Raw genomic sequence first — 17,892 nt, 5'->3', positions numbered from 1 at the left:
TGTTCGCGAACCGTTCGCATTTTTGTCCGGAAGTTCGCGAACATTTTGTCCGACGTTCGCTACATCCCTAGTGATTATAGAGAGGAATGTGAGGGGCAGTGTCAGTGCAGGAAGTGATTATAGAGAGGAATGTGAGGGGGCAGTGCCAGTGCAGGAAGTGATTATAGAGAGGAATGTGAGGGGGCAGTGCCAGTGCAGGAAGTGACCAGAGAGAGGAATGTGAGGGGCAGTGCCAGTGCAGGAAGTGATTATAGAGAGGAATGTGAGGGGGCAGTGCCAGTGCAGGAAGTGATTATAGAGAGGAATGTGAGGGGGCAGTGCCAGTGCAGGAAGTGACCAGAGAGAGGAATGTGAGGGGCAGTGTCAGCGCAGGAAGTGACCAGAGAGAGGAATGTGAGGGGCAGTGTCAGCGCAGGAAGTGATTATAGAGAGGAATGTGAGGGGACAGTGCCATGAAATAAAATGAGGCATAGGGGGAGGGGAGACAATATTTGATTGACAGTTGAGATTTTTTTTACATGGTTTAATAACAGTAATGGATGTTTATAAAAGAAAAAAAATGGGCTTCATGATGAATTTAAAAAGGCTTTTCATATACAGCTTTTTGTGTCTGGGTGACAGGTCCCCTTTACATTCCATAGGAGATAATAATGGGGGTTTAGGCAATGCATCAAGCACAAGGGGTTAATCCCAGGCCTTCACCAGCACTTTTTCATGCAGTTCTCACTTTCACTGTCTCATTTACAATCAAAGTGTTGGTTCTGTTCCCATGTCCTTACTTTAGTCTGCTGCCAGTCCTGCCATGTGAACCCTTAGAGTTCTTGCACTCTGGACCCGACTGGAGAAACCTACAATTGGTGGCACCCTTGGGTTACATACATCAATACCTTTTAGCATTAGCAGGGGATAGAAACAGTCCCAAATTCTGTTGTACCTGGTAATTTCCCTGGGCTCCAAAAGGGTCTTAATAACCATTTCTGACCAAACCTGCACTCATGAGCATGAGCGTCTGCAGAAAATATACCTGGGGGGGGCAAGGAAGAAAACATATCACACAAATGACTTGTAACCATATTTTGGTTTCCCCACAAACCTGTTCTATAAATATAGTAGTAGTGACTGTTGCACATGTATAGCATTCCATTCTATTAGTGACACAAACTCGTTGTTTGCCAGGACAGCACTTGCTCTTTTCCTGGCCATCCTCCGTCAACATGGATCCGAAAATACTGATGGGTATTTCCCTCTGGCTCCGAAGCCCGGACAGAAGGACCAATCTTGAACGGCTATAAGACCCTCCCCTTCCTGTGAACCGACAGTCTTTTTCCTTCTGTCCGAGTTCGGACATGTTATTTTTTTTTAAGCACTCACGTGGTCCCCTTGGATCACGATTACCGGGCGCAGTCCTTAGGAGTTCCCTCCGCCCGTTGCCCCAGTCCCTGTGTAGCAACGGCGTTGCTTGGGCGGGGACCCCTGCGGCGGGGTGTTGCTGTTTCAGCAGCTTCTACGCGGCGCTTCTGTGAAGGGCGCATCGCGTGACGTCATCTAACGGCGCAAAGGAGATTTAAGGAAGCGTTCAGCGCGGTTCCATGCCGGTGTAGTTCCACTGCTGTGAAGATGGATCTGGCTGCCGGTAAGAGAGCCGCTCCCAAGGCGAGAGAGTGAGTGCTTGTTTTTTGTTTTATTTTTTCTTAACTACGAAAGGAACTCCCCTTATTGCTGGTACTATTATTACCTTGCATGCTTCTTTCAGTGTTGCTGCCCCTTCGGAAGAGCCTGAAAAGAAGAGGGATAGGCTAGAAGCTGAAAGGCGCTGTAAAGCGTGTCACAATCCTGCTATGAGGGAGAAGAGGGTGTGCAGAGAATGCTTTGCTGAGATGGCTAGAGAAGTTTCAGGCTCCACTTCTGGAGAATTATTGTCTGACAATACTGCCATTCCTTCTACATCTGCAGCAATCCCTGATCAGCAAACACTATTGACATGGATTAAAGAGACAGTGTCTCAGACGGTCAAGGACTCTATGCAAACTATGTCAAGGTCAGTTCACAGAACCAGAGATTCTTGATAGTTCCTCTGAGTCTGATATGTCGTCAGAAGAGGAAGAAGGGTTATCTTCTGCATTCGACCAGAAGCATTTGGGCCCATTGATTAAAGCAATTAAGCTTACGTTGAATATTGAGGAGGGGGATCACCCACCAGCCTCGCTGCTTTTTTCTAAAAAGAAGAAGCCAGTCTTTCCTCTACACAAGGAGATCAAAGATCTGGTTTTGTTAGAATGGAATAAATTATCTAGAAGGATACCAGTGGAAAGTAAAATCGAAAATTTATATCCTTTTTCTGATGAGATGGTTGAGATTTGGAATACGCCCCCTACAGTTGATGCACCTGTAGCAAGGCTGTCAAGGAAGACAGCGTTACCGATAGATGATCTATCTGCTATGAAACACCCTATGGATAAGCGCATGGAATCAGAGTTAAAGAAGGCATATATGTCGGCTGGAGCCACAAGTAAGATAGCTATAGCTTTGGTTTCTGTGACTAAAGCTTTGTCCCTGTGGGCAGAAAGATTGGAGGTGGCGGTTAAAGAGATGTCTCCAAGAGAAAAGATCTTAATGGCTCTAGAAGATTTTAGAATAGCTTTAAGTTTTTGTTTGGATGCTGCCTTGGATATTACCCGGCTTTCATCTCGATCCTTAGCATTTACAATAGCAACCCGCAGAGCGCTGTGGGTCAGGCAGTGGTTTGCTGATACAGCGTCTAAGAATGCTTTATGTAAGATGCCTTATGAAGGTAGAAGACTATTCGGTAAAGCCTTGGATGACATAATATCTAAGTCTACAGGAGGGAAGAGCACTTTTTTGCCTCAAACAAGGCGTTTTCGTGAGCCAACGAGAAAACTGCCTGATGCGTTTTCCAGGAAGAAGGATGACCCAAGATTCTATAGGCCAGGTAAAGAGTTTAGATCTACAACCTGGAGATCTGGGCAAAGCAATTTTTTCAGGCCTTCCAGACCCAAGGCCCCTAGATCGCCCAAACAGCAGCCCAAGGCCCAATGATGGTCAGCATGCCCTACCTCCGGTGGGGGGAAGACTTCTCACATTTTACGAGGTTTGGGCAAGGGAAGTTCAAGACTTTTGGGTTTTAGCCACAGTGCAAAGAGGATATCGTTTAGAATTTCAGAAGAAGCCTATTTTGAATCATTTTGTGGCCACAAGCGTGCCAACAGACAAAAAGAAGCAGAAAGCTGTCCTGCAATATATTCAACAGCTGCTAGAGAAACAGGCTATAGCTCCAGTTCCAAGGCAGGAATACGGAGAAGGGTTTTATTCACCTCTCTTTCTAATTACAAAGGCGTCGGGGGATCTACGCCCGATTTTGGATTTGCGCAGGTTGAACAAATATCTAAAGCTACAAACCTTCAGGATGGAAACATTAGTGATGGTGAAGAAGGTCATTCACGAGGGAGATTGGTTGGCATCCTTAGACCTCAAGGATGCATATCTCCATATTCCAATAGCACTAGAACACCAGAGGTATCTACGGTTTTCCTTCCAAGGCCTTCATTTCCAATTTTGTTGCTTACCCTTCGGGCTAGCGACGTCTCCGAGAACATTCACCAAGGTCCTTGTAGTGCTAATAGCAAAATTGAGACTCCAGAAGATCGAAATATATCACTATTTGGACGATCTCCTTTTGGTGGCCAGGAGTCCGGAGGCTCTGAGGAAGAATGTGTCGATAGTGAGACAAGTTCTGGAGGACTTTGGATGGTTAATAAACGAGGAGAAAAGCCAGACTATTCCATCCCAGAGGATGGTGTATTTGGGGGCGCAGCTGGACACGCGTTTAGGGCTCCTTTCTCTCCCTCAAGAAAGGGTACAGCGGATAATCCGAACTGTGTTTCAGTTCAAGAAGAAATCTTCGGTGGGAGCAAGAGAGTTCATGAGTCTGGTGGGTCTCTTAACATCCACAATAGGCCTAGTCAGGTGGGCCAAATGGAGGATGAGGCCAATTCAGTTATCTTTCCTGAGGCAATGGGATCCCGTGAGACAGAATTGGTCTCAAAAGATTCATATCACGCAGGAGTGCAAGAAGCAATTAGTTTGGTGGCAGGAACCCAGCAATCTGAGATTGGGGTTCTCCTTGGAGGAACCTCCTTGGGTGGAGATCTTCACGGATGCATCGGGCATAGGATGGGGAGCCCATCTGCAGGATTTGTGGGCTCAGGGAAGCTGGAGCAGAGATCTCTCGATGATCCCATCCAATGTGCTGGAGCTCAAGGCAGTGTTTCAAGCTCTTCTAGCATTCCAAGATGTTTTATTAGGTGCAGCAGTACTTATCAGGTCGGACAATGCAGCAACTGTTGCTTATATCAGAGGTCAAGGGGGTACCCGGAGCGCCTCTCTCTTCAGAGCGACGAAACCGATAATGGATTGGGCCCAGGAGAACCTGTTAGACATAACAGCCCTGTACATACCGGGCCCACAAAATGTAAAAGCAGACTTCCTCAGTCGACATTGTCTTCCGAGGGGGGAGTGGGCCCTGAATCCATCGGTGTTCACCTGGATAACATCATGTTGGGGTTGCCCTCAGTTGGATCTGATGGCGACAGTGGACAACAGGAAGCTTCCGGCTTTCTTTTCTCGGATACCTTGTCCAGAAGCCTTGGCGACGGATGCGTTTGCCCAGAATTGGGACAATCTTTTTGTTTATATCTTTCCCCCAGTGCCAGTGATAATGAGAGTGTTGCAGAAAATTTGGCATTCCAAGGTGGAGGTGATAGCCATTCTTCCGAATTGGCCCAGGAGGCCATGGTTCCCATTATTGAAGAGGCTATCGATCCGGGAACCTCTAGACCTGTCTCAAATTCCAAGCCTTCTAGTCCAAGGAACATGGGAACATCCAGATCAACACAGATTCAATTTAATGGCCTGGAGGTTGAGAGGGGAATCTTGAGACGGCAAGGATGCTCAGAAGTAGTTATAGACACTTTGATCAAGGCTAGAAAACAGAATACGCTGGTCAAGTATCATAAAGTGTGGGAATGCTTTTCTTCTTATGCAAGTCTACATAAGATTAACCCAGTTTCTCCTACTGTTCCGAATATTCTGGAATTCCTCCAGGAGGGATTGCAGAAAGACCTAAGTGCCAGCACTCTCAAAGGTCAGGTCTCGGCTTTATCAGCGATCCTTGGTAATAGATGGGCTAAGGCCCCTCTAATTCAGAGGTTCTTCCAAGCGGTTAGTCATGTAAAACCTTCGAAAAGACCAGTATGGCTTGCCTGGGATCTACCGTTAGTTCTGAGAGCACTCATGGTAGCACCTTTTGAGCCGTTAGAGCAGGTGACTTTATGGCTGCTAACATTGAAGGTTGTCTTCTTAGTGGCTATCACATCAGCCAGACGCATTGGAGAACTTCGGGCTCTGTCTGTTGACCCGCCTTATACCATCTTTCATGATAATAAAGTAGTGTTAAAGCCTGTATTGGAATTCCTACCAAAGGTAGTGTCTTCATTTCATCTTAATGAGCCTATTATTCTACCAGCCTTACCTTCATTGGAGATGTCTCAGGAAGATCTCTCTGCTCTGGATGTCAGAAGATGTCTACAAGTATATATAAAGAGAACGGAGGAATTCAGGAAATCGAGAATTCTCTTTGTAATTCCTGCGGGTAAAAGGAAAGGAGAGCCAGCAGCCAAAGCTACCTTAAGCTCATGGGTTGTCAAGACCATTTTAAAAGCCTACCAAGAACAAGGCAAATCTCCACCCTTGGGGGTGAAGGCTCATTCAGCAAGGGCGGTATCAGCATCTTGGGCAGCAGAAGCAGGGGTGTCCATGGAGACCATCTGCAAGGCAGCTACGTGGGCTACACCAAACACGTTTATTAAGCATTATAAGTTGGATGTTTTGTCGGTTTCTCAAGCCCTGTTTGGGCAGTCAGTAATTCGTTCTGTTCATAATAAATAAGTGTGTCAGCATGAAGCAGTAGTATTATTCCCACCCTGGGATTGATTGCTTGGGTATAACCCATCAGTATTTTCGGATCCATGTTGACGGAGGATGGCCAGGAAAGGAGAAAATCGTTATCATACTTACCGAGATTTTCTTTTCCTGGCCATCCTCCTAGTCAACATGCCCCCCCTAATTCTGTGGTTGTATTTTTCAGCTTTATAATAGACTGTCGGTTCACAGGAAGGGGAGGGTCTTATAGCCGTGCAAAGATTGGTCCTTCTGTCCGGGCTTCGGAGCCAGAGGGAAATACCCATCAGTATTTTCGGATCCATGTTGACTAGGAGGATGGCCAGGAAAAGAAAATCTCGGTAAGTATGATAACGATTTTCTCCTTTCTACTTTCTTATGAGAATTACTAGGCAGCAGCTTGTAGAATGTTATTCCCTCTATAGTTTTAGTTACAGCTGGATATATACAGTGAAGCCTCCCTTTTACTTAGCCTCATTTTAAAGGAGACATATAAATGAAAAAACCCTAATTTTGTAGGCACTTATAAGTAATATATGGTGTTGCTTTTACATGGTGCTAAACATTAATATTATCTTTAAAAACATCCCCTTTATTGGAGCTCCCTATAGATGGTCCCTGTCTGTGTTTCAAATGAGGGGTGGGCGTGTCCTAACGGTCCCTGCCAGAAGCACAGTAGGAGGGGGACAGCCAATCACAGCCCTGCAGTCACACAAGCACAGACAGGCTTCAGTTCCCTATCAGGTCCTGCTAGCTGCTGATTGGTTCCTGTCCTACAGTGCAGTGAGCTGAGTGCACAGCCTGGGAATTCAGGGAGCAGCAAGTGGAACAGAACAATGTACAAAATAGGGGTGTGGAAGCACTCTAAAGGCTAAGTAATAGTATATTTAAGTATAATGGAAGTGCTAGTTTTAATGCACATTCCCTGGGCCCGTCTCAAAAGTAAGTTTACAAAACAACTTAAATATACTATTACATAGCCTTTAGAGTGCTTCCACACCGCTATTTTCTACATTGTATTGTTGCCAGAAGCTGTGGCTAAGCTTCATGTGGTTTTTAATAGCACCCCATACCTCCCCTTAAACTAATGGGGCCCTATACTTTTAAAAATGGGCGTTGGTTGGACAATTCCTCTCCCTTAAAAGCCGCATACTGGCGGGGGAGGGTAGATCCTTTTCACTGAAACCAAGGTTCAACAGACACTGATTACACTGAATGCTACTATGCAGTAAGACTTTTTATACTATGGCCGAAAGGCAAATAAGTTAGGGGCCGCCATGTGGGGTTTACCTTGACGTGGTATGGGGGCTTTTCAACTTTATGATCATAACTTTGTAACTAAAAACCCCTGTTTTGTAAACTTACTTTTGAGACAGGGGACCAGGGAATGTGCATTAAAACTAGCACTTCCATTATACTTAAATATACTATTACTTAGCCTTTAGAGTGCTTCCACACCCCTATTTTCAGCAAGTGGAACAGATGGACTGGCTAGTTTTTGTAGAAATTTACAGAAACCCTACTTTTTTAAGAACTAATATTTAAGAGTATAACACACTGGAACATTCCTGTTTTTCACATAAAATGTCTCCTTTAAAATATTATATGGGGCCCCTGACTACCCATGCTAAGGGGGGGGGTAATCTGGCCAGCAATTTATTTTTTCAATTTTCCATGGGGCCACTGTGACCACTAATTGTATTTTTAACTTGTAGAAGGGGGAGGCAGCAATAGGTTTTTTTTTTCAACTTGTAGGGGGTTCCTGGTCACCAATGGGTTTTTAGTGGCCATGTTTGTGATGTGTGTGGGGGGGGGGGGGTGTAGTGGTGGGCGGGACCATGATTTTTTATTGTACAGGCCCTTGTGATGTCAGAGCTGTTGGTGTGAGTGACGTCACTTCCCAGTGATAACGTATTAGCACTTGTTCTTCTTACTATGGTGGTCCCTTTACGGGACTGAAGTTAATTTTTATAACAATTGTATAAGCGATAAAACAAAGAAAACTGAACGATGACGTTTCTGCAACCTCATTGTGCGTTCCAAGCCTCGCGCAAGAAGCACTTCCGGGTTACACCTGCCCGGCCTATCCCTACAGACTAAGCGTCACGTGACTTCCGGCAGCCGCACACAAAGGATAGCAGCTGATATTCAGGGGATTGTGGGAGTTTTGGATGAAACCCCCTTTCGATGTTTAGGGATGGGGACGAGCGTCTGTATAAGGCTCTCATTACAGATCATGTACATTTCTATTCCGCTGCTCCCTGAGGAAGTGTTAGTGCGGCTCTCGCTCAGTGTCATTGCTCCATTAATAAACATCGCAAATATGGAGCAAAGCGCCCGCTGTGATTATTCTATGCGTCGAGATAAACGAGTGTAAAGCTCCCGAATGATTGAAGAGCGCGGCCTGTGAGGAGCTTGTAGTGTCACAGAGTTGCCGCACGGAGGCGCAGTTTTACTCGGACTGAAATTCTCTGCCCCGCCTTGAATCCGCTCCTTTGTTCTGCGGACAATTCCCGCCCTGCTGTAACGCACGTTCCCCCGTCTATTCGCTCCGCACAGACACAACCAATATACACAGGGACTTGATCTCGGGCACCAAAAACCCCCTTCCCGCTGTGAGTTGCGCTGCTATTAAATAGATTAAAGGGATTTTCCCGCTGTGTTTAGTTAGTGACCCCCGACTGGCTGACAGAAACTGGAAACCCCCAGTCCTATAACCCCCTCTAATCCCACGTGATCTTATAGGAAGGAATCAGACCCTCAGTTACACATGAACCAGTGGACAGATCTTTAGGATCGTGTGGCGGCTCTGAAAAGAGCCTTTGGGTATAAGATTAGTGGGAAGGAAGAGATTTATCCGCCGAAGCCGTAGAGAGTGCGGCCCTGGCGCTTGAGAGCGTACACCACATCCATGGCGGTAACGGTCTTCCTCTTGGCGTGCTCGGTGTAGGTGACGGCGTCCCGGATGACATTCTCCAGGAAAACCTTGAGGACCCCACGAGTCTCCTCATAGATGAGGCCAGAGATGCGCTTGACTCCCCCTCTCCGGGCCAGGCGGCGGATGGCGGGCTTGGTGATGCCCTGGATGTTGTCCCTGAGCACCTTCCTGTGCCGCTTGGCTCCTCCTTTCCCCAATCCTTTTCCTCCTTTACCACGTCCAGACATTCTCACCAGTTGTTTGTCACAAATGACTAATCCGTCTGTGCGCACACAGCTTTATATAGCATGAGGTTGGACCTGACAGGGAACTTAGAAAGTGGGTGTAGTTTATCTACGCCACGCCCTTCTATTCTTCAACAAATCGCTATAAACTGCTGATAGAAAGACTCTGCCGCTATTGGCGGATTTAAACTTTAAGATCTGCCCAACGGTTCATTGTTGCTGAGCTCAGGTCAATCTAATGACCGCAAAGCCAAAATAAATCCGCGCTACACACGGTCATAAACGGGAGAAGTAAATTATTATTATTATTATTACTTGTGTCTAACAATAGGTACAATGTTCTATCGGCAACCACTCAGCACGTGTCCCGTCCAACACTTAATCATTATCGCTGCTTCCTGTTCGGGCTCTAAACCGGTTGACAAACAGTGTTAAGATTCTGCTTTAGATCAAACACCGTAATCTCTCGCCTCCCCATTTGAAACAAACTGAAATATGTAAAACGGACATTTCTGTTCAGAATGATTCACTCATAGGGAATAGGACTAAAGTTTTAGATAATGCAGTAAAAGTCCTCTGTGTCGGGTTGTAGAGCAAAGAAAGTCAAGTATATTCCATGGTAAGAACTTCCCCACAAGGACACACTGATTTACTCACGGTATAAACATTGTTAGATCAGAGAGAACAACGCTAACAATTAAACGACAAAGAACTGTTACAGATAATTGTAATGAGAAGGTGGGTGGCTCTTAGAAGAGCCTTTGTGTTTGGGGGCAGAGAACGGGATTACTTGGCGCTGGTGTACTTGGTGACAGCCTTGGTGCCCTCGGACACGGCGTGCTTGGCCAACTCCCCAGGCAGTAGCAGGCGGACCGCGGTCTGGATCTCCCGGGAGGTGATGGTGGAGCGCTTGTTGTAATGAGCCAGGCGGGAGGCTTCCCCTGCGATGCGCTCAAACACATCGTTGACAAAGGAGTTCATGATGCTCATGGCCTTGGACGAGATGCCGGTATCGGGGTGCACCTGCTTCAGCACCTTGTACACGTAAATGGCGTAACTCTCCTTCCTGGTCTTCCTGCGCTTCTTCCCATCTTTCTTCTGAGTCTTGGTCACCGCTTTCTTAGAGCCTTTCTTTGCGGCTGGAGCGGACTTGGCTGGTTCAGGCATAATTGTACTGTTTCTCTTTCACACACTACAAAACTGTTTCTTTCTTCGCTCGAGCTCCTGCTTTTATAGCCTTCCCATGCAAATAAGGCAGTCCGAAATCTTGTAATATTACTGGTCGGTTTTGTCACATGGTATGAAATCCTCCCACCTACAGATTCTGGCAGCCAAGGATTGGTGTTCCCATAAGCATCTGTGTAATTGGCTGCAGTTAGGGAAAGAAAGAATGCATTGAGCAATTGATTGGTGCTTACTAAACCTATAATGTCATTGGCTGGATCAGAACTCACCCAATTAAAGAAGATAGGTGTGTCCTTTGCTGCCTACAAATAACAGTGCGTGAGGGTATGAACGTCATATGCTGAAATAGTTTTCTGCTGTTCTGTGTTATTGAATTGTATAAGAAGCCATGTCTGGAAGAGGCAAACAAGGCGGTAAGACCCGCGCCAAGCCAAAGACGCGCTCATCTCGGGTCGGGCTACAGTTCCCAGTCGGCCGTGTTCACAGGCTCTTGAGGAAGGGCAACTATGCCGAGCGGGTGGGAGCCGGAGCTCCAGTCTATCTGGCCGCAGTGCTCGAGTACCTGACCGCTGAGATCCTGGAGTTGGCCGGCAACGCTGCCCGGGATAACAAGAAGACCCGCATCATCCCCAGGCACCTGCAGCTCGCTGTGCGCAACGATGAGGAGCTCAACAAACTGCTCGGAGGAGTCACTATCGCTCAGGGCGGGGTCCTGCCCAACATCCAGTCCGTGCTGCTGCCCAAGAAAACCGAGAGCTCCAAGTCGGCCAAGAGCAAGTGAAGTGCCCGCTCCCAGCGCCCCCTCACATGGAACAACAAAGGCTCTTTTCAGAGCCGCTAAACAGCTGCACAGAATGTTCTTTGAGGTTTGGATTAAAAGAAAATCCGCGTTCCTTTCAGTTGCATTGAGTCTGTAAATACAGTCCAGGTTGGGGGGAGTCAGTGAGGCGGACTCTGTACTCTGAAAAGAGGGATCCGGAAACAATGGACTTGTTCAACTGAGAATCGTTTGTAGGGAGTTTTTACTCGAATACGTTCGAGCCCTAGGGAGGCGACCACACGATGATACAGCGGAGGCTCCAGTTGTCAGTGCAGAATTATCAGAGCGATTCCCGGGAGTAACGTGAGCTCAAAAGCCTGAAACTCATCCCCATAAGTATAAACGTTACAGGAATGAGCCGCTCCTGATACAGCGAACACGGGAGAAATTGAATAACGCTACCAAGTAACTGACATTTTTCTATAAATCTATATTAATCACACTGGATAGAAAACGGCTACGATACAGAACAAGCAGTAAAAGCTCTGCGTGAGTGTGTGGGCGGTTCTGAAAAGCTGTGTTTAGTTAGTGACCCCGACTGTCTGACAGAAACGGAAAAACCCCAGTCCTATAACCCCCTCTTATCCCACGTGATCTTATAGGAAGGAATTAGACCCTCAGTTACACATGAACCAGTGGACAGATCTTTAGGATCGTGTGGGCGGCTCTGAAAAGAGCCTTTGGGTATAAGATTAGTGGGAAGGAAGAGATTTATCCGCCGAAGCCGTAGAGAGTGCGGCCCTGGCGCTTGAGAGCGTACACCACATCCATGGCGGTAACGGTCTTCCTCTTGGCGTGCTCGGTGTAGGTGACGGCGTCCCGGATGACATTCTCCAGGAAAACCTTGAGGACCCCACGAGTCTCCTCATAGATGAGACCAGAGATGCGCTTGACTCCCCCTCTCCGGGCCAGGCGGCGGATGGCGGGCTTGGTGATGCCCTGAATGTTATCCCGGAGCACCTTCCTGTGCCGCTTGGCGCCTCCTTTCCCCAATCCTTTTCCTCCTTTGCCACGTCCAGACATTATTTTCTCAGCTCTTGAAATACAATGAAAAGCATCAGGGTCGCTCCACCTCTTTATATGCAGCTGGAGAGGACCTGACAGAGAACTCACTCTATAGAGGCGGAGTTTAGATGCACCGCCCAGAATCTTAAATCTCACATTTCACGTTCAAATTCTGACGAACTCAATCCAAATCCTTTTACATCAGGAATGGAATTATAATTCTAAACAGCCTCTGAGATGTGTCTCATTCACTTTATATTCTGACTTGTATTTATCCGATAAAAGTGTCATTCTGTCGCATTTACATTACACATTGTGTTATATTGAAGTTCCAAATCTAATTTTATCATTTGTGATCACATTCAGACGTAGTTACATTTGAGTCCTGGATAACTTCACATAAAGTATCAAACATAAAATTGCAGATAACAAAAGTAAAAAGGAGAGTAAAGGAAGGTTTTAGTGTTACAGAGGGGACAGAATGTCCAGGCACAACATTGTGTCACAATAACGTGTATCATTTCCAGTAATGTGCGGCCTCTTCTCTCCCAACAACTACAGCAAATACGGAATCTACTCCATGGGCTTTACTGCTTCTCTCTCTAGTAGATCTCTTCCATCCCCACAATTTATTTTCTCATTCATTACTGGAACGAGTGCGCTTGATCTAATGAAAGTTTAGTTTCATCAGTTCCTTCTAAAGAGGCAGGGAACTGGTTAAGAGTAAAGGGTACTTACAAGTGCGGGGCGAACGTCTGTAAGACATGTCAAGTGGTTTCAGTCGGGCCTGATTTTAAATCTAATGTATCAGGACAGACTTTTAAGAACACTGGTTTCTACAATTGTAATACGAGGAACGTGATATATTTACTGGAATGCAGCTATTGCAACAAACAGTATGTGGGCTGTACATCCCGCATGCTGAAAGAAAGGGTAAGAGAACATATCAGAAGTATTAATAATGGAGAGGAGAACACTCCGGTAGGTAGACATTTTAAGATATGTTCACCTAATGGTCAAAAAGACCTAAAAGTGAAAGTTATTGAAAAAGTATGGGTCCCCATTAGAGGCGGGGACATCATTCACAAATTAAACCTCAGAGAGGCGTTCTGGATCCTTAAATTGGATACAAGGATCCCGAATGGTCTAAATTATAGACATGATATCAGTTATCTGTTCTAATAAGTTTGTTATAAGGGCCTCTATTGAATATTTCTGATAAGCCGCATTTGAATATATCTGTTAAGCCGCATTTAAATAGCAAGGACTCTAGACCTCTAGTGGCTAGTGATTTTTACCAGAGAGGCAGGATACCCGTACTACTTCAGCTACAGAAGCCGTCTCGATAGTTTGTTCGGTTTTTAATTACCCAATGAACACTGTTTTCAGGAAATTCCCCTTTTAATATGTTTTTATGTTTCACTTCGTTTCAGATTTTAAGGGATCTAAATAAAGTTGGAATTTTATGGATAGCCCACTAGAGGGCGTCATCACCTTGTGTATAAATAATTCAGTTGTAACAAGTGAACTCTTGACCTATGACTAAGGGATAACTCCCGAAACGCGTAACGTTTTTTGCAGGAACTCGAATAAATCCCAATTTTCAGAAGTGCCGTCTCTTTTTTGAGCTTTTCGTGATCTAATGAAAGAACTTTAGGGAAAACTATGGGTTAAGTGTGATCGGAATTCCCACATCTGCTGAGACTGATTTGCCACATTGCGCCTCCAGTAGTGATGAGCGAATTTGCGCCGTTTCGCTTCGCCGAAAAATTTGCGAATTCCGCGAATTTATTCGCTGGCGGCGAATCGCGCAAATTCGCCGCGAATTCGCGCCTGGCGAATAAATTCGCCCATCACTAGCCTCCAGTTTGGCCACTGCATTAGGTTCTTACTGGGGAGCTGCCAAATCGCTGCAGTTTTATACAAGGAGGGAAGTGGAAGCCGCTGGCAGATAGAGGTTCACTCGCAAATAAAGTGTCGGTCAGGTTTTACTATTCACAGAAGTCGCCATTTGGCGTCAGATGAGGCTCAGGAAGTCAATATAAAGTCATCGTTTTTCAATTTATAGAATGGGGTAGTGGGTGCAGGTTGGTGACTGGGGGAAGGTTACAATATATAATGTTATTAAAGGAAATTGATCAGCTCCAATGGCTGCGGGACACTGTGCTACATAGAAATAAACATTCAGCTGATTTGACTGGGGATGTGGTGGCTCTGAAAAGAGCCTTTGAGTTGTGCTGCTGGGACGAGTGATCTAAGCCCTCTCGCCTCGGATCCTGCGGGCCAGCTGGATGTCCTTGGGCATGATGGTGACCCTCTTGGCGTGGATGGCGCACAGGTTGGTGTCCTCAAAGAGAGCGACCAGATAAGCCTCGCTGGCCTCCTGCAGAGCCATAACGGCCGAGCTCTGGAAGCGCAGGTCGGTCTTGAAATCCTGAGCGATCTCACGAACCAGGCGCTGGAAAGGCAGTTTGCGAATGAGCAGCTCGGTGGATTTCTGGTAGCGGCGGATCTCGCGGAGAGCGACTGTGCCGGGCCGGTAACGGTGAGGTTTCTTGACTCCGCCGGTAGCAGGAGCGCTCTTCCTGGCTGCCTTGGTGGCCAGCTGCTTGCGGGGAGCCTTCCCTCCGGTGGATTTACGGGCGGTCTGCTTGGTACGAGCCATTGTGAGCCACAACCACCTCAGAAAGCCACAACGATCTCCGTGAAAATGAGATTGCAAATAGTAAACTTCACCGACAACCCAGGTATTTATAAGCACCAGCTCACACTGATTGGCTGACTATTAACACGCCCCTGCTTTCCCAGCAAATCCACCTGTCTTTATAAAATACCGCGTAAATACTTCTCACTTATTGGCTAGTTTAAATAGATCACCCCCTCTACACGTTTACACCCTATTGAGGGAAAGAGAGGGAGAGCGAGAATACCGGTAATTATTATATATTCTCCATCAGTGGGAAATGTATCAGTTGGCGGGTTCCTCCAGGCGATTATGCTCACTTGCTGCTTAATCCGTCCCAGAAACACTTGTCATTGAGCGGATACAATATCATTGGGCGACACCTAGTGGTGGTTTGGGATATTTTACAAGGTGAGGAACCGAGTAGGTACATCGCTCGCACTGATCCCTTTCCCTTCTGTTAGGGAAACAATAAACGCGTTTTTTCTCTTTGGGAGCTTTAAATATCATGTGTGTACAGTCATTGTGATTGGCTGGAGTGGAATTCGGCCTCGTTCATTACCTACATCTCACGCAAAGAATAAAGCGAAACATCGCTAATGTGAGTTTCTAGGGGCGGGTGTAAATGAGAGCAGAGGAGATTTTATGGGAATAGAGCCGGGTAGTGATTGTCATGGGGCAATAGAACAAGGACCCTGATCAGTTGCCGCAGGTATCGGCTCTTTAGCTGGAGGAGGTGGTGGCTCTGAAAAGAGCCTTTGGTGCAATGCGCGGGCCCCGGGGCCACATCACTTCTTAGGAGCGGCCTTCTTTGCTTTAGCCGCTGCTTTGGGTTTGGCCGCCTTGGGCTTCGTAGCTTTAGGCTTGCTGGGCTTCTTAGTGGGGCTCTTGGCAGCTTTGGGCTTGGCGGCCTTTTTAACCGGACTCTTAGTCGCCTTCTTGGCTTTGGCAGCTTTGGGGCTTTTGGCGCCCGTCGCCGCCGCTTTCTTCACCTTCTTGGGACTCTTTGCAGAGACCTTCTTGTGCTTCTTAGGAGACTTGGGCGCCTTCTTTGCAGCTGCCGGTTTCTTGGCTTTGGGCGCCGCGGGCTTCTTCTTGGCCACCGCCTTGTCCTTCCCCTCCAGCTGCTTCTTGTTGAGCTTGAAGGATCCGGAGGCTCCGGTGCCTTTGACTTGGGTGAGAGTCCCCTTAGTGACCAAGGCCTTGAGAGCCAGCTTGAGGCGGCTGTTGTTCTTGTCCACATCGTAGCCTCCGGCAGCCAGAGCCTTCTTGAGAGCGGCCAGGGACACCCCGCTGCGCTCCTTACAGGCGGACACGGCTTTCACTAGGAGATCGGACGCGCTGGGACCGGAGGGTTTCTTGGCTTTAGCCGCTGCCTTCTTGGGCTGCTGCTTCTTTTTGGCTTTAGCGGCGGGTTCAGCCGGGGGAGGAGCAGGAGCGGTCTCGGCCATTCTAAGATCTAAACTCGCACTGAAACACAAGTGTAACAAAATATTTAGCTTTGCTCTGCCGCGTCCTCCTTATATACATATCTCCTGTGGCCTGATTGGTCACGTGTCGGTATATATCTTCCTTTCTATTGGCTGATTCTTATTTCCCCGCCCTTTCACTCTGTCCCTAGTCTCTAACCTGTAGTGCGGAGGTGCCTGTGAGGCTGAATATTGGGATCATATTTCTATTGGCTCTGAGTAGAAATGGGCCCCAGTTTGTATGGGATCGGGGTCCCCAATAAGTGGGCGTGTCTGTGCCGCTGATTCTCATTCTATTGGCTGCTGCATATATTGCCCAGAGCAGCTCCTGGGAAGTCACTCCCGCTCCCCGGAAAGGCTCCGCTTCATTTCTCTCCCTGACATTTGTGCCAATTGTTGGGGATCAATAGAAATCCTTCCTCTCCCGCTGTTCCCCCAGAGAAATAAGGGAGCCCCGGGTATAATATGAGTGTCTCTCACCCAGGGGCATTGTGAGCCTTGGTGGGCTCTGGGCAAAGAGTTGACTGGTGGGGCTAAAACCTGGGTGGGCTGCGTGTGGCAAAAATGTTTTGTGGAACCACGCCCACTTTTGGCCACACCCATTTAACACAACATTATTCTTGCCAGTATTAATGAATAATCAGAATATTAAACGCAGATCTGACGGTATACTACATAAAAATGGATAATTAGCATATTAACCCTAGCTGTGCCAGTATAATCACTGTAGAAACTATGAAAACTGAAGGATGAACACAGTAGCAGGTCCATGTATAAATACCCATAGAATTCATAGTAGCCTGGTACAGGGGCAATTCCATGTATAAATATCCTCCAAGGCCAGAACCCATAGCAGAAAAAGAGACAAGTAGATGAGCACATAATTGACTCACAGATTCAGTGAAGGGGTCGGCTGGGTGGCGTCACAATGTGCAAGTGGGAGAGTCGGGTAGCGCCGCAGATCAGGAGGATTTGTTAAGTCAAGTGCAGAAGGCACATGGCAGGACGGCACCGCGTGTGGGCGCCAACGCAATGCTCTGATGCGCAGCTCCTCTTCCGCTCCCTCTCTGCAAACTGAGGCAGGCGGGGCTTGGCTTCCTTTGCTTCGTGGCCATTTCCACTTCACCGGTTTGGGGGGGGGTTGTGAAATGTAAGTGGATCGTCCCCTGGGGAGGGAGCCAGCCCTGACACACTACAACACCAGCACCAAGTACTGATTGAAAAAAAAAAGGCCAACAAAAAAATTGTAAAATAAATAAATCAATTTACGACTCAGCAGTGGGCCCCCAAAATAAGTGGGCCCTAGGCAGATGCCCACTTTGCCTGCTTATTAAAGCGGCCCTGCACTCACCCACCAACTAACTGGCCGTGTGACCCCATCATGTACAATCAGTGTGGCCCTTTCATTGCTCCGCATTCCTTTAAGTCAAACAAGTCAGTCTCGGGCAGGGGATCCGTAAATACTGTAAGTCCCAGAGCAGAGGGAACAACTGGATCTGTCTCTATCCAGCGATGCCCCCGTTGAGTTCCAAAAGACGGGAAGATGGTGGATGGATGAAGCAAAAAAACCAGGAGTAGAACTGAGCTCACAA

General features: G+C 47.2%; 6 protein-coding genes across 6 annotated transcripts; 1 reads left to right on the top strand and 5 right to left on the bottom strand.

The window, feature by feature from the left end:
- Positions 1 to 8,777: 8,777 nt before the first annotated feature.
- LOC108703798 (histone H4) lies at positions 8,778 to 9,725 on the bottom strand. Its single transcript, XM_018240116.2, has one exon. It carries the CDS (start codon positions 9,139 to 9,141, stop codon positions 8,830 to 8,832), a length of 312 nt encoding a protein of 103 aa, XP_018095605.1. The 5' UTR covers positions 9,142 to 9,725; the 3' UTR covers positions 8,778 to 8,829.
- Positions 9,726 to 9,880: 155 nt separating this feature from the next.
- LOC108703796 (histone H2B 1.1-like) lies at positions 9,881 to 10,462 on the bottom strand. The gene has a single exon (XM_018240114.2). It carries the CDS (start codon positions 10,303 to 10,305, stop codon positions 9,925 to 9,927), a length of 381 nt encoding a protein of 126 aa, XP_018095603.1. The 5' UTR covers positions 10,306 to 10,462; the 3' UTR covers positions 9,881 to 9,924.
- Positions 10,463 to 10,562: 100 nt separating this feature from the next.
- LOC108703786 (histone H2A type 1-like) lies at positions 10,563 to 11,277 on the top strand. The gene has a single exon (XM_018240104.2). The coding sequence runs from the start codon at positions 10,712 to 10,714 to the stop codon at positions 11,102 to 11,104; it is 393 nt and encodes a 130-aa protein (XP_018095593.1). The 5' UTR covers positions 10,563 to 10,711; the 3' UTR covers positions 11,105 to 11,277.
- Positions 11,278 to 11,804: 527 nt separating this feature from the next.
- LOC121398087 (histone H4) lies at positions 11,805 to 13,752 on the bottom strand. The gene has a single exon (XM_041576637.1). The coding sequence runs from the start codon at positions 12,164 to 12,166 to the stop codon at positions 11,855 to 11,857; it is 312 nt and encodes a 103-aa protein (XP_041432571.1). The 5' UTR covers positions 12,167 to 13,752; the 3' UTR covers positions 11,805 to 11,854.
- A 602-nt stretch (positions 13,753 to 14,354) lies between these two features.
- Positions 14,355 to 14,860, bottom strand: LOC121398065 (histone H3-like). The gene has a single exon (XM_041576615.1). It carries the CDS (start codon positions 14,811 to 14,813, stop codon positions 14,403 to 14,405), a length of 411 nt encoding a protein of 136 aa, XP_041432549.1. The 5' UTR covers positions 14,814 to 14,860; the 3' UTR covers positions 14,355 to 14,402.
- Positions 14,861 to 15,568: 708 nt separating this feature from the next.
- Positions 15,569 to 16,414, bottom strand: LOC121398062 (histone H1B-like). The gene has a single exon (XM_041576612.1). The coding sequence runs from the start codon at positions 16,280 to 16,282 to the stop codon at positions 15,620 to 15,622; it is 663 nt and encodes a 220-aa protein (XP_041432546.1). The 5' UTR covers positions 16,283 to 16,414; the 3' UTR covers positions 15,569 to 15,619.
- Positions 16,415 to 17,892: the final 1,478 nt, after the last annotated feature.

This window comes from Xenopus laevis, chromosome 9_10L, assembly GCF_017654675.1.
Source record: "Xenopus laevis strain J_2021 chromosome 9_10L, Xenopus_laevis_v10.1, whole genome shotgun sequence".
Classification (NCBI taxonomy): Eukaryota; Metazoa; Chordata; class Amphibia; order Anura; family Pipidae; genus Xenopus; species Xenopus laevis.
The sequence above is the reverse complement of the archived record's forward strand: the minus strand, read 5'-3'. Positions and strand labels throughout refer to the sequence as shown.

Excerpts from the sequence above, each read along its gene's own strand:
- LOC121398062 (XM_041576612.1), bottom strand. The coding sequence starts at position 16,282 with ATGGCCGAGACCGCTCCTGCTCCTCCCCCGGCTGAACCCGCCGCTAAA.
- LOC108703786 (XM_018240104.2), top strand. The coding sequence starts at position 10,712 with ATGTCTGGAAGAGGCAAACAAGGCGGTAAGACCCGCGCCAAGCCAAAG.
- LOC108703796 (XM_018240114.2), bottom strand. The coding sequence starts at position 10,305 with ATGCCTGAACCAGCCAAGTCCGCTCCAGCCGCAAAGAAAGGCTCTAAG.
- LOC108703798 (XM_018240116.2), bottom strand. The coding sequence starts at position 9,141 with ATGTCTGGACGTGGTAAAGGAGGAAAAGGATTGGGGAAAGGAGGAGCC.
- LOC121398065 (XM_041576615.1), bottom strand. The coding sequence starts at position 14,813 with ATGGCTCGTACCAAGCAGACCGCCCGTAAATCCACCGGAGGGAAGGCT.
- LOC121398087 (XM_041576637.1), bottom strand. The coding sequence starts at position 12,166 with ATGTCTGGACGTGGCAAAGGAGGAAAAGGATTGGGGAAAGGAGGCGCC.